Source organism: Haliotis cracherodii, unplaced genomic scaffold (assembly GCF_022045235.1).
Source record: "Haliotis cracherodii isolate W230 unplaced genomic scaffold, xgHalCrac1.p SCAF_6, whole genome shotgun sequence".
In the NCBI taxonomy this organism is placed as follows: domain Eukaryota; kingdom Metazoa; phylum Mollusca; class Gastropoda; order Lepetellida; family Haliotidae; genus Haliotis; species Haliotis cracherodii.
The window spans coordinates 62325032-62339255 of record NW_027266319.1 but is presented as its reverse complement, the minus strand read 5'-3'; the positions used below and the strand labels follow the sequence as shown (position 1 = coordinate 62339255).

Sequence of the window (14224 nt, the reverse complement as noted above, 5' to 3'; positions counted from 1 at the left end):
CGCTCGAAAATATTTATATCAGATGCGTGTATGCGTTCTGCTGGAGATTCTTTATCGACCGATGCGTCGCAGAATATCCTCCATTTCAGCAAGTGTGCACCTTTTCGAGCGTTAAAGAGCACACACTTACTGAAATGGAGGATATTCTACGACGCATCGGCTGATAAAGAATCTCCAACAGAACGCAAACACGCATCTGATATTAATGGCTGAATGTCCAGCTTCTCTACCTTCCCCAACGCCCCACCCGGCCCAATTACATCAGCTTGCACCCCATACAGCATTGCTGTGGGTAGTCGGGGGCGTACACGTTGCGCGAGTTTCCGTACACCCACAGCCGGTGGGAGAACTCCCGCCACGTGTAATGAACTTCCGTCACCGGTATCACCCACATGCTCTGAACCTGAAAACACGAAAGCATATTCGACTTTGTTCAACTAGAAAATAGACTGGTGGTCTGCAAGTTACGACTAGATCACACAAACAGTACTATATTCGTCTAAACACTGATGAGTTGGTCAATGTTGTGTGAGGTGAGGTGAAATGGGGTTTACGTCGCGTCCAAGATTATTGCACTTATATAGCGACGTGCATGCACGTGTATGTGTGTGTGTGGCTGCTTGTACTAGTTTGGACTGATGCCGATTAATAGTGCTAGCTCACTGAGATACCATGCCGCAGTTTAACATGGATAACCCACTCAGACACAGTATACTGACTCCGAGCCGACCAGTCCTTGTTTTAGCCCCTTAATGCCGAGCGCCAGACAGGGTAACAACAAGTACCCTCTTTTAACGTCTTTTGGTATGACGCGGTCGGGGATCGAACCCCGGACCTTTCGCTCTCCGGGCGGACGCTCTACCAATAGACCACGGAGGCGGTCGGCAACGCAATGGCCAAACGATCGCTTCCAAAATAGTGGGGGAGATATGACAATCGGTTTTGGGAGAAAAGGTACAGATAATCGACGTGAAAATTGTGAGAATGTACGGGAAAGACCAAATTTACCCCCACCCCCCCACCCCCATAGAGAATCTCACCCTCGTGTCTTTTGATATCAAATATATCAACACTCGATTGACAAAAGTGGAAAAAATCCACGGCGAGCCTCGGAGTTTTCCCACATTTATCAACTCGTGTTGATATATTTGATATCAAAAGACACGAGGGTGAGATTCTCTAAGAGGGCACAGCAGAAGGTTCGGAATGAACACCATTCACTCACCCGGGCCAATTGCGTGTATCGATGCTCATGATGTCAAGCACTGGATTGTCTGGTCCAGATTCGATTATTTTCAGACCGCCGTCATATAGCTGGAATATTGCTTTGTGCGGCGTGAACAACAAGCAAAACAAACAAATATCATTAACTCGGGACAGATAATAAATAATTCCCCGTAGGTCTTTGGTCATTCTTTAATTAATTTACACACCTCACCTGCTCGGCTGCTGTCGACTTTCCGATTCCGAGTAAAAAAATCTGATTACACAAAGCCAGTGCATTGGTTGTTTCGCACAAGGCACCACCAGACATACACTGGACTTGGGGTGTGTATGTTAGTTGGCTAACGCCGCACTGTAAATAGTCGGGTCTGGGGTGAGTGAGTGAGTGAGCTTTTAAGCCGCTTTTAGCAATATTCCAGCAATATCACGGCGGGGGACACCAGAAATGAGCTGCACACAATGTACCCATGTCCGGAATCAAACCCGGGTCTTCGGCGTAACGAGCGAACGCTTTAACCACTAGGCTACCCGACCGCCCCCGTCGGGTCTGGACCAAACAAGTGATTGATATTTTGATATGGATGCCCACCTGTTTAAGTATTTTCCCTCCAGGATAGGCGTCATTATGTTTGGTAACAAGAGAAATGGACGCCTTGTTCATGGCGTCCACGGAGTATGTCGTGATGGGGGCGACCTGCAACAAATAAAATTATTATATAATATACTACTCAAAAGAAGTTAAGGATCAACCGATTATTTCATATTACTGCAGGTAATTTCTCATTTCAGGGCAGATTAACAATAGTAATATGAAAGAATCGATGATCCTTAACTTCTTTTGAGTAGTATATAAAGACTCCAGCCATAGTCATTTCCCGAGAAGCGGTCACATGTCATAAGAGAGAAGTGAGTGAGTATGGTTTTACGCCGCTTTTAGCAATATTCCAGCAATATCACGGCGGGGGACACCAGAAATGGGTTCACACAGTGTACCCATGTCGCGGGATTCGAACCCGGGTCTTCGGCGTGGCGAGCAAACGCTTTATCCACTAGGCTACCCGACCGCCCCTCAAAAGAGAGAAACGCATATTGACTCCAGGTCAGCTGTGGTTATTTACGGTACCGACTTCAACTGACATTCCCCATACCTAAGCAAATATGTTGTCTCCGATTTTTTTAACTCCTAACATTATTGTAGCTAATATAGTTTGATAGATCTTCAGGAACCCATGCCTGTCCTAAGAGGCGACTAACGGGATCGCGGGTGGTCAGGCTCGCTTACTGGGTTGATGCATGTCATCGTATCCCACTTGCGTGGATCGATGCTCCTGATGTCAATCACTGGACTGTCTCAGACTCAATTATTTACAGACCGCCGTCATATGGCTGGAATATTGCTGAGTGCGGTGTTAAACAACAAGAAAACCAACCAACCAACAATGTTCAATCTGCTTTTGTCTTGAGAATATACACAGATAGTCAACATTGAACTGTCGGTCACTCCCTGCACGTGAGGTAGCCCAGAGGATAGCATCTTCTCGAAGCAAGGGAGTTTACTGACTCTAAAAGTCCAGTTTCCACCCTTGCCGAACAAGGCTGGAATTCCTGAGTTATAGTTTGGCTGGACTAACGCGTCTATGCATGGTCAAATCAAAACTGAGTAACGAAATCGACGACATGGATTTCAAAGTGCAGATTTCGGTCGACTGCAGGATTAGCAAAGGACGGGTACCGTCAACCGGGCGTCGACATCTATGTTGCAAATCGTTTCATGTTTTTAATCAAGGTGCTCACGTGATTTGATGCACATTGTAGTCTTGACTTGGCGCGCCATTTTGTTTGAAGCAAATGCAAGTGATATGAGAGGTGGCATAGAAGAGACATAACTCGTAATAACCAATGGTGGCGCAACGAGCGAGCCTGGAAATTCCAGCCTAGTTCGGCAAGGGTGGAAACTGGATTTTCATAGTCAGTTAACTCCCTTGCTTCGGGAAGATGGGTATATGGTGATTGTCACGTGAAGGCCCGGTTTCGATGGGTCCAGTGTATTTATCATAATTGGGAATTGGGAAGAGAGACAGTTGTCAACAGTCATAATTTGTTTGTAAATATAACCGTCAGGCGGTTGGAGTTCAACTCCATGCGTAGATGTTGGGAGCCGTGAGTAATGGCCAACATGGAGTGCTCCGCGAACGACTATCGCTGCGAGGAGCTTGACGATACTACCGCTTACGGGGAAGTCTTCCTGGATGAATATCTCAGAGCCCTCACAGATAAATATGTCATCTTCAGGGACAGGGGACGGGTTGTCCATGAAGGAGTCACGCTCGCACCGACTGCAATGAAACACACACCTTGTCATTCTGTAAATATCTAAATGACCCTGTCAGGAGCTCCCGACAGAAATCTTCCCAGTCCCGCATCTGCGGACGTGGCAGAGGCGAAATGGGGTTAAACGTCGCGTCCATGATTATTACACTCATATTGACCTTTTTCACACTTTCGCCATCTTAGACCGAAAACGAGGCTTGTATCGGGATGGTTGAATTGTCACAATTTGTCCCGATTGCGTGCCATGTTTCATGTGCTATCCAGCCTTCACCTTCTGCTCTCCAAACCTCGCTTTCAAACCGGAAGTAGCGAAGTGTGAAAAAGGTCAATAGCGACGTGCATGCACGCGTGAGTATGTGGCTGCTTTTACTAGTCTAGTAAGACCACTAGACTTAATTAGGCCGATTTATAGTGCTATAACTGTCCATAATGCATTGCCAAAAGTAATCGTTAATTGTCAGTATCTCGTCGACAAAACTAAAAACTGCCACGTTGATAAGTTACACTGAACTAGTTTCTAGTTTCACATGGCAATGACCTTGCTTGACCTTGTCAGCTTTGAAACAGATGAATCGTTTATAAAATGAAAAAAGAAGCCTTTCTAACATCTTTATACAATGACCTTATGTAACCTCTTTATACAATGTCCTTTTGTAACATCCTGATACAATGTACTTTTGTAACATCTTTATACAATGACCTTATTTAACAGCTTTATACATGGACCTTTTGTAACCTCTTTACACAATGACCCTTTGTAACATCCTTATACAATGACCTATTGTAACATCTTTATACATAGGCCTTTTGTAACATCTTTATACATAGACCTTTTGTAACATATTTATACAATGATCTTTTATAACATCTTTATACATGGGCCTTTTATAACATATTAACACAAAGACCTTTTGTAACATCTTTATACAATGACCTTTTGTAACATCTTTACACATAGACCTTTTGTAACATCTTTATACAATGACCTTTTGTAACATCTTTACACATAAACCTTTTGTATCATTTATACATGGACTTTTGTAACCTTTACATACAATGACCTTTGTAACATCTTTATACAAAGATTATAACCTTTAAATCATATTGGAGAGAAATTAATGTTGATTGTCTATCATGTATTCAGTGATGAGATTTTATATTCCCCTGATGAAATAGATATGGCACTGTCACAGTGAGAAATGACACTATATACCGGAAATACTACCATTCCTGCTGGATGACAAATAACATGTTAAACTCACCTCGTCACCTACTAAAGTTGACATTTCCATTGAAAAGCTCCTCTTTGACACTTACTGTTGAACATGTTATTTGTCATTGACACCGACGGAAACTACTTCCGGTGTGAAGTGAAGTCATAATGTTTGACCTCGGCAGTGTTTGTTGTTTAACGCCGCACTCAGCCATATGCCAGCCGTATGACGCCGGTCTGTAAATAATCAAGTCTGGACCGGACAATCCACTGATTGACATCATGAGCATCGATCCACACAATTGGGATCGATGACATGCATTAACCGAGTCAGCCAGCCCGACCACCCGATCACTATTACGACAAGCATAGTCGCCAGGATATGTACAGAAGCTCAGTCGCTCAGTCGTACAACTTACTAATTGACCCTTAGTTCCACGAATGTTCTGACCGCTCTATGGCCCTTGCAGGTACGGCAAGTTTCTTGACCGCTCCCGTAACATGACTTGCATCTGCAACAGTGAACGGGCTAACTTTTACGCACGTTAACTGCGCATATGAAGGTTGGGACAAATGGTTGGTTAGTTGGTTTGTTGATTAACGCCGCACTCAGCAATATTCCAGCTATATGACAGCGGTCTGTAAATAATCGAGTCTGGACCAGACATCCAGTGGTTGATATCATGAGCATCGATCCACGCAATTGGGATCGATGACACGCATCAACCAAGTCAGCGAGCCTGACCACCCGATCCCGTTAATCGCCTTTTACGACAAGCATAGTCATCTTTTACGGCAAGCATGGGTTTGTTGAAGACCTATTCTACCCCGGAATCTTCACGGGTCTGGGACAAATGGTGTGATTGACATGTACATGGGTAGGATAAATGGGCTTATCGGATAGTTCCCATATGAAGATTCGAACCCGACCCTTCTGCGTGGCCAGCGAACGCTTTAACCACTAGGCTAACCCACCGCTAGATTCACTGTTCAGCGAAGTGCAGCGCATGAGACGAAATCGTGTTTGAATCAACATCAGTAATAACAAAGTGAATATTTCGGGAATTTATTGTATTCATTCTTGCTATCCACGAGGGGGTGATGTGACCGAATACGGAACATGGTGTATAACATTCATGGTAGAATTGAGGCTATGATTCGTCTATTACGAAATGGCTTGTGTATTTCCGAGGTGAGGTGAGGTGAAATTGGGTTTAACGTCGCGTCCAAGATTAATGCGCATGCACGTGTATGTGTGTGTGTGGCTGCTTGTACTAGTTCGGACTGATGCCGATTTATAGAGCTAGCACACTGAGGTATCATGCCGCTAGCACACTGGACGGACGCTCTACCACTAGACCACGGAGGCTGTCGTGTATTTCAGAATGAAATCAACGGACTTAATGAAGTTAGCCATGCAGCCTAATTATCTAAAAGATAATTAATATCTTTCTTGCTATGACTAATAAATCACACCCACCTACCTAAGTATACACTTCCGTCCGCATGACTCACACGCCACTTCGGCCACTTCCTCCTCTTCGCCATACACTACTTCCTCCAGCGTCACCCCGAGGCCCCCGCAGCTCTTGCAGCGTCTGTATCCCGACCCCTCACACACGGAGCACGGCACGGACCCCCGGGCAGCGCACACGTCACACGCCTACACAGAGACAGCAGCGTCAGTCCGTGGGAGACCTCACCCAATCGCGGAAACACCCCCATCACAGGAAACGTTTATAAATTCTCATCCGTGGATGGGGCGGTCGGGTAGCCTAGTGGTTAAAGCGTTCGCTAGTCACGCCGAAGACCCGGGTTTGATTCCCGACATGGGTACAATGTGTGAAGCCCATTTCTGGTGTCCCCACCGTGATATTGCTGGAGTATTGCTAAAAGCTGCGTAAAACACACTCACTCACTCATCCTTGGAGGAACCATAACTTCAGCACCTTTTGAAAAATCTATTTGTCCCAAAGGATAGATGTATGTGCATGTCGAATGTGCACACCAAAGACCAAATAGCTACAACAGACATCGAGTCCGCAGACGAAACTGCAGTTAGTTGACGTACACAAACGGCCGCCATATTCGAAGTGACGAATACTGAAAACCGCTTGCACATCAAAAGTCTGTTATCAGGTGAGGTGAGGTGAAATGGGGTTTAACGTCGCGTCCAAGATTATTGCACTGATATAGCGACGTGCATGCACGTGTGTGTGTGTGTGTGCCTGCTTGTACTAGTCCGGACTGATACCGATTTATAGTGCTAGCTCACTGAGATACCATGCCGCAGTTCAACATGAATACCCCACTCAGACACAGTATACCGACTCCGAGCCGATCAGTCCTTGTTTTAGCCCCTTATTGCCGAGCGCCAGACAGGGTAACAACAAGTTCCATCTTTTAACATCTTTTGGTATGACGCGGCCGGGGATCGAACCCTGAACCTTCCGCTCTCCGGGCGGACGCTCTACCACTAGACCACGGAGGCGGTCTCTGTTATCAGACGACCAAGATCTATGAAAAAAGACGACCAAGGTGAGAATGTGAAAGAAATGCGTGTCCTCGTTTTTCTGAATGTAAATTCAGCTATTTAGGGGATATATATTCTACACATAACCATTTCATACCCTTTTGGACTCATCTTAGACTTGCTCATTCGCGTGTCTGTATGATATACATATGAGTGAGTGAGTTGGGTTTAACGCTGCTTTTAACAGTATTCCAGTTACATCACGCCGTGTCAGCTTAATGGAGGAAAGCCCGAAGTGATGCAGGTCTCAGACGTTTACCACTTCGGTGAAACCCACGATCACGTGTATGGTGCCGACAAACCTAGAAACATAATCGGAGCGAACCGGGATTCGAACCCACAATCATAGGTTTCTGGCGTGTCCAAGGGACGCTTTAGACGACTGGGCCACCCGTGCCCCCATATACATATGAACACTCTAGTCAATGCATGCATCGTATAAACAGAAACATATTCGCATGTGCTTACTTCTTTACTAAATGACACTAGTTTAAGAGAATCAGTAAATAAAAGCGACAAAAAAACATCTCCATAATCATAAGAAATATCAGCTGAAGGCACAGGCCATTGTACGATTCGACTCTTTCACAAGCATGTGTTTACGTATCACAATCACATAGTAATGATGCAAATTGTACGCGAAAAGGTGACAGCGCGTTCCCTGCTCCACAGGTGGCACCCGTCACAAACACATGCAAAGGCAAGTCAATGTTTAAACTGAAATACCACGGGAACATACAGTACAAGATACAAGTGATTTCGGAAAGATGATGCGCCTCCGTACTATGGAATAGGAAGTATATCACTGATTACATTAGAGGGTTTGCAAAGTATTTCCTCTCATCGTTCCGATCAAGGGAGTTAACTGACTCTAAAAGTCCACTTTCCACCCTTGCCGAAATGGGCTCGATCGCAGCGCCACCAGTGGCTATTACGTGTTATGTCCATTCTATGCCCCTCCTATTGACCAATCAGATTCCACCTCTCTTTTACTTCAAACAAAATGTCGGCGCCCAGTCAAGACGATCTGATCGATGATCAAGATATATATTGTAATACAACAATTGTATTGTTATTTAGGTCTTGAAACAAAGTTTTAGATGAATTTAGCAGTGTGTCAGTAATAACCTTGTGGACAATGTAGACGCGATGTTGGAGAACGGAGGTCAAGTCAAGGCCATGTTAATTTTCCAATAGCTCACCTGCACTCTAGTTGTATGTGGCACCGGACTCCTCAGCTCGTGCCTTGTGTTCATATAGGTGGGGCTACATGGAATCTCCCACGGGGAGGGGGGCACTCCCTCGTTCGCCCCGTCCAAGGGCCGTTTCTCCCGGTGTGGCACAAACCGCAGGCATGTCGACCTAGTCTCGCCGAAAGTTATGAGATCGTACTGGAACGAATCATGCAATCTCTGAATCATATACCCGACCAATGGTTATCTGGTAACTGTTCATGTAACATGTAACATGTAACATCACTAACTGAGTTCAACTAAAGCCCAGGATTTGACGTAACGTATCTGGAGTGAGTGAGTGATTATGGTTTTACGCCGCTTTAAGCAATATTCCAGCAATATCACGGCGAGGGACACCAGAAATGGGCTTCACACATTGTACCCATGTCGGGAATCGAACCTGGGTCTTCGGCGTGACGAGCGACATTTTCGAATAATCCACCCATAGCAATTGTTTCGAAACACGTGAAATGTGAGGATATTATATTGGTTATTGAAACGGAATTGATCTCATAATAGAAACTGGAGGTTTTTCAATATCCCTAGATATAAAAGGCTGTGCACTCTTTGTAATCAAGGTTACGTCCAAGATGAGAACCCTTTCTTGATGGTTGTGTCTGGTATAAAACACAATCTTATTAAAATCAGACTTTAGTTCTCGCTACCGCTAAACAAAGATCTGTGGACATCCCATTAGGGGTCACGTAAGAACAACCTTTCATCCGGCCATGCAATCAGAGCATCGCTTACCAGATTATGAAAGTGACCGTCGGAATGGGATTTCTAGTCACGCAACCTCGAAAACTTTAACTCCGAACGATAGTTACGGGTTTAACGACTGAATCCATACAATCCAGACCATCTATTAGCCATTCCAGAATGTTCTTTTGTTCAGGTTTCAAATTTGTAATCGAGAATTTGTCAAAATATGTTTCGAAGCGTAGTCGCCAATTTGAAATTAGTGCCGTAAAGCACGAGAAAGCTGCCTTCTGATTGGTCATTCCATTCGTCGGTCAAAGTTCGCGCAAGGTCGGTCTGACGTGACCCGTAATGGGATGTCCTCAGATCTTTGTTTAGCTGTAGCGAGAACTAAGATCTGATTTTAATGAGATTGGTATAAAACACTGCGTGAGAAGTTCATACCTACCAATTACATATGATACCCTACACGTAACAGGTACAATCTGCTTTTGGCATCAAGTATTCGGTTATAAAAGTGAGTGGGTATGGTTTAATTTGGTTTTACGCCGCTTTTAGTAATATTCCTGCAATATCACGGCGGGGGACACCAGAAAGAGGCTTCACATGTTGTACCCATGTGAGGAATCGAACCCGGGTCTTCGGCGTGACGAGCGAACGCTTTAACCACTAGGCTACACGACCGTGCGTTTTACATGTAATGGATGGCTCTCTTCCAGTTAATGTTTGTTTGTTTGTTGTTTAAGGCCGCACTCAGCAATATTCCAGCTGTATGAAGGCGGTCTGTAAATAATCGAGTCTGGACCAGACAATCCAGTGATTAATATCATGAGCATCGATCCACGCAATTGAGATACGATGACATCAACCAAGTCAGCGAACCTGACCACCCGTTCTCGTAAGTGGGTGGATGGGTGAGTTGTTACGCCGAACGTCCAAGTTCGCTCCTACGGTCGGAGACAATGTGTGATCCAAGGCCAATCTCATTAATGTCAGATCTTTTACTCCTATGAGATCTTTTCCTCCGCGCAAAGACCTGACAACGCCTCGAAACGGGGACGTGGCAGATGAACTTTCAATAAGCCAATCAGGGTCGATAAGCTTCTAAATTCTCGATACGAGTGGGCAAAGCATTCAGACCAGTATTTCAGATTTCTTTTTAAGGAAAATAAACTTAAACGAACCTTTCCGAATGCACATAATTAAGGCTGTGCCATTATAGAGTTGTGGGTATTTTATACACGGAAGAAAAAACGAGTGGTGACGAATGTCAGGTTTCGAAGGGAAACCCCTCTCACGACTAGCTTTTATACATGTGAATGTTCATATATGTGCATGCAAGTATATATCTCGAGTTCGAACCGTTCTAAAATTACCTTTTCAACAATGATATTACAGTACCGACATTGGTGTTATATTACAAACTTATTACTTTTCGTAGTCTTTTCACATGAAAACAACTTTGTACTTAACACTGCCTTTTCAATGACCGTGTAGTAAGTTGTCTGCCTTTATCTGCAGAGTGTGAGAATGCCCATCATAGAAGCGTACTTAAGAAATTCAGATAAACACAATTACAGTCATTATCTTAAATCAAATTCGAGATCTCTGAAATTTCATTCGAGATACCTCTTTTAGGTGAATACAAAATATATGAAAATTCATTTGAAAAAAAATAGTTACAAAATCTAAGAACGGCTTCACGTAGTATTGGACTATGCTTACGTAGTGTACATGTTTAGGATAGAGTGCCGTTATGTCCATCTCTCTGGCGGGGTCGGTGCCGACGCAGCAGGTCCTCATGGCGTAGCTCATGATGGCGTTACGACAGTCCGTCTCAGTAAACAAGCTGGGGAGACTGAGAAAAGAGGAAATATCAAAAGATCTGGTGCGTAGGGCGTCAATCATGGAAGGTCTAGTCATCATTGTGGACCATTTATTCTGTTAACGTTATTGATTCAAATGTTCTTATCATACAGTTGTGATTTACTTGATGTCATTAATTGTGTGTGTGAGCTAGCGAGGAGGTGTCTGCGGAGCTTCTACGGGCTATTGGCTTGCTTGGAACTGGCAGAAGTCAGCATGAAGTTGCCACTACATTCAATGTTTCACAGTCTGTGATTAGCAGACAATGGAGTGAGTGAGTGAGTTAGGTTAAACGCCGGTTTTAACAGTATTCCTGTTATATCACGGCGTGTCAGCTTAATGTGGGAGGAAAGCCCGAAGTGATGTAGGTCTCAGACGTTTACCACTTCGGTGAAACCGACGAGCACGGGTATGGTGCTGACAAACCTAGAAACACAATCGGGGCGAACCGGGATTCGAATCCACAATCATAGGTTTCTGGCGTGCCCAAGGGCCGCAACTCTGCACAGCAAATCGCGGTGCCTTAAATGACTGGGCAACCCGTGCCCCCCAGCAGACATTGGAACAGGTACCAACAAACCCAAACTGTTGGCGTTCGATCCCATTCAGGTCGTCCCAGGTCAACAACAACAGTACAGGATCGAGTGATCCCAAATCTGGCTCTACGAAATCGAGCTCAACGGCGAATCAAAACGCTGAAAACTTTTATCAGGCTACTGGAGTACTGGAGTACTGGTCACACGATTAGAAATAGTCTATAGCCGCCCCTTGCAAATCATCATATTGTCAACAGACGTCAATGGTGTACACAACGTCGAAGCTGTATTCGTCGTTGGTCACGTGTCATGTTTTCAAATGAGTCCCGATTGACGTTGCACTTCCTTCATAGGCGTGGTCGTGTCTGGCGACGTCGACATGAACGTCAACCAACGTCAACCTGGGACTTCATTGCAGGTTTGACGGTGGATCGGTTGTGGTGTGGGTTGTTGTTTAACGCCGCACTCAGCAATATTCCAGCTATATGACGGCGGTCTGTAAATAATCGAGTCTGGACCAGACAATCCAGTGCCTGATATCATGATCATCGATCCATGCAGTTGGGATCGATGACATGCATCAACCAAGTCAGCAAGCCTGACCACCCGATCCCGTTTGTCGCCTTTTACGACAGGCATAGTCTCCTTTTACGGCAAGTATGGGTTGCTGAAGACCTATTCTACCCCGGAATCTTCACGGGTTTACACATGATTTGGAACCTACCCTTTTATCGACAGTCCCGGGAAATGACTTGCTGTCGGGATCTCACAGGGTGGATGTTTCTCAACAATTGCTGTGTAAAATGGAAGGAAGGTTAATTAAATAGAGCCCTGTTATTCAACATAAGGTTAACTATTGAATAACCTTTAAGAGTAGTCATGCTTTCAGAAACAAAAGAACCATTTGGTTTGATATAACAGATAGTTATCACTGACTTAACGGCTGATTAATTATGATTAAATGTTATTGAACCTGGAAACTGAATATCAAAGCAATTCATAAACATTGAAAATTGGACATCAACATCGAAAATTTACTCGGATAATGAAGTTTCGGTCAACTTTCATTACGGCATTATTTCATTATTCAGAAGTTTCATTACGGCGTGCGACATCCTCATCAGTGACATCCGTTGGTGTAAATTTAAAATAAAACGTATTTTTTCCGTAACTAAAAATTACATTTGCCTTCGAAAGCGTTTAATTCAAGCCGTTGTGTGCATGGTAAGCCCCAAACGCTCTGTAATTTTAGGCAGACGGTTAAAACTGACGTCTGAAACGGTTACTTTTTGTTTGTTGTTTAACGTTGCACTCAGCAATATTCCAGCTATATGACGGCGGTCTAAAAGATAATCGAGTCTGGACCAGACAATCCAGTGATTGACAGCATGAGCATCGATCCACGCAATTGGGATACGATGACATGCATCAATCATGTCAGCGAGCCTGATCACCCGATCCCGTTAGTCGCCTATTACGACAAGCATAGTCGCCTTTTACATCAAGCATGGGTTGCTGAAGCCCTATTCTACCCCGGATCTTCACGGGTAGAAGAGGTTACTTAAGAAGGAACTCTTGAACATTCCTTACCAAAATTGGGGATTGTATTCTGAAAAATGCCATCTTCCCGAGGCAAGGGCGTCAACTGACTATAAAAGTCCAGTTTTCACCCCTACCCAAAAAGAACAGACCTTCATCTACAACTTTACCGCACACTGGGATTTAGAAATATTGAATCACATGAAATTGTAACACCACCTACGTTTGTCAAATTCCTCATGACTATAGCCTTGGATCTTGGGGACAATGGGGTGGCGTTTCTTGCGATGTGTTTGAACTGCAGGTGATGCCATCTCCGTTCACAGATCGTACACGCTGAACAATCAGAGTGAAAAACAGGCACCGGTGAAGGTGTCCAAAACATTCCTCACGTGTACTCACGGAAGCTGAGCGATAGATAGTTTAATTTGACATACGTAAACTCAGGCATAAAACATCTCTAACCTATTCTACCCTGGATGTTCACGGTAAATTAAGAGGCTTGAGAGTTAGTTACCCTGGTTTGGTTGGTTGGTTTGTTGTTTAACGCCGCACTCATCAATATTCCAGCTATATGACGGCGGTCTGTAAATAATCGAGTCTGGACCAGACAATCCAGTGATTGATACCATGAGCATCGATCCACGCAATTGGGATCGATGGCATGCATCAACCAAGTCAGCGAGCCTGACCACCCGATCCCGTTAGTCGCCTTTTACGACAAGCATAGTCACCTTTTACGGCAAGCATGGGTTGCTGAAGACCTATTCTACCCCGGAATCTTCACGGGTCTGTTAGTTACCTTATAGAATTTAGTTTAGCCCAGTTAGTTGTATATGATATTTCGTTATTAGTCTACAAGAGATTATGCCCATGAAGCATATTCAGGAAGACAGGAAGGCCTGTAGATTCTAGCTGCTTCTTCTTTTAGATTATATAACGTTTTTTGACTACACCCACCCCCAAACCATGCAAACACACACACAATTTGATACGAATACTACTAAAGTATTGCTGATAAGCAGGCGATGAATTTGGGTAAACGATT

General features: G+C 44.4%; 1 protein-coding gene across 1 annotated transcript; it reads right to left on the bottom strand.

The window, feature by feature from the left end:
• Positions 1-256: 256 nt before the first annotated feature.
• LOC139444899 (protein SSUH2 homolog) lies at positions 257-13490 on the bottom strand. The gene is made up of 9 exons (XM_071225904.1): positions 13400-13490; positions 12362-12431; positions 10961-11093; positions 8504-8692; positions 6253-6431; positions 5188-5280; positions 3458-3560; positions 1814-1918; positions 257-403 (listed from the first exon to the last, which is right to left on the bottom strand). The coding sequence occupies exons 1-9, from the start codon at positions 13488-13490 to the stop codon at positions 257-259; spliced, it is 1110 nt and encodes a 369-aa protein (XP_071082005.1).
• Between the last annotated feature and the right edge of the window lie 734 nt (positions 13491-14224).

Excerpts from the sequence above, each read along its gene's own strand:
- LOC139444899 (XM_071225904.1), bottom strand. The coding sequence starts at position 13,490 with ATGGCATCACCTGCAGTTCAAACACATCGCAAGAAACGCCACCCCATT. Across the intron at positions 12,432-13,399 it reads TCATGAGGAATTTGACAAAC|CAATTGTTGAGAAACATCCA; the intron begins GTAGGTGGTGTT and ends CATTTTACACAG. Across the intron at positions 6,432-8,503 it reads CACATACAACTAGAGTGCAG|GCGTGTGACGTGTGCGCTGC; the intron begins GTGAGCTATTGG and ends GTCTCTGTGTAG.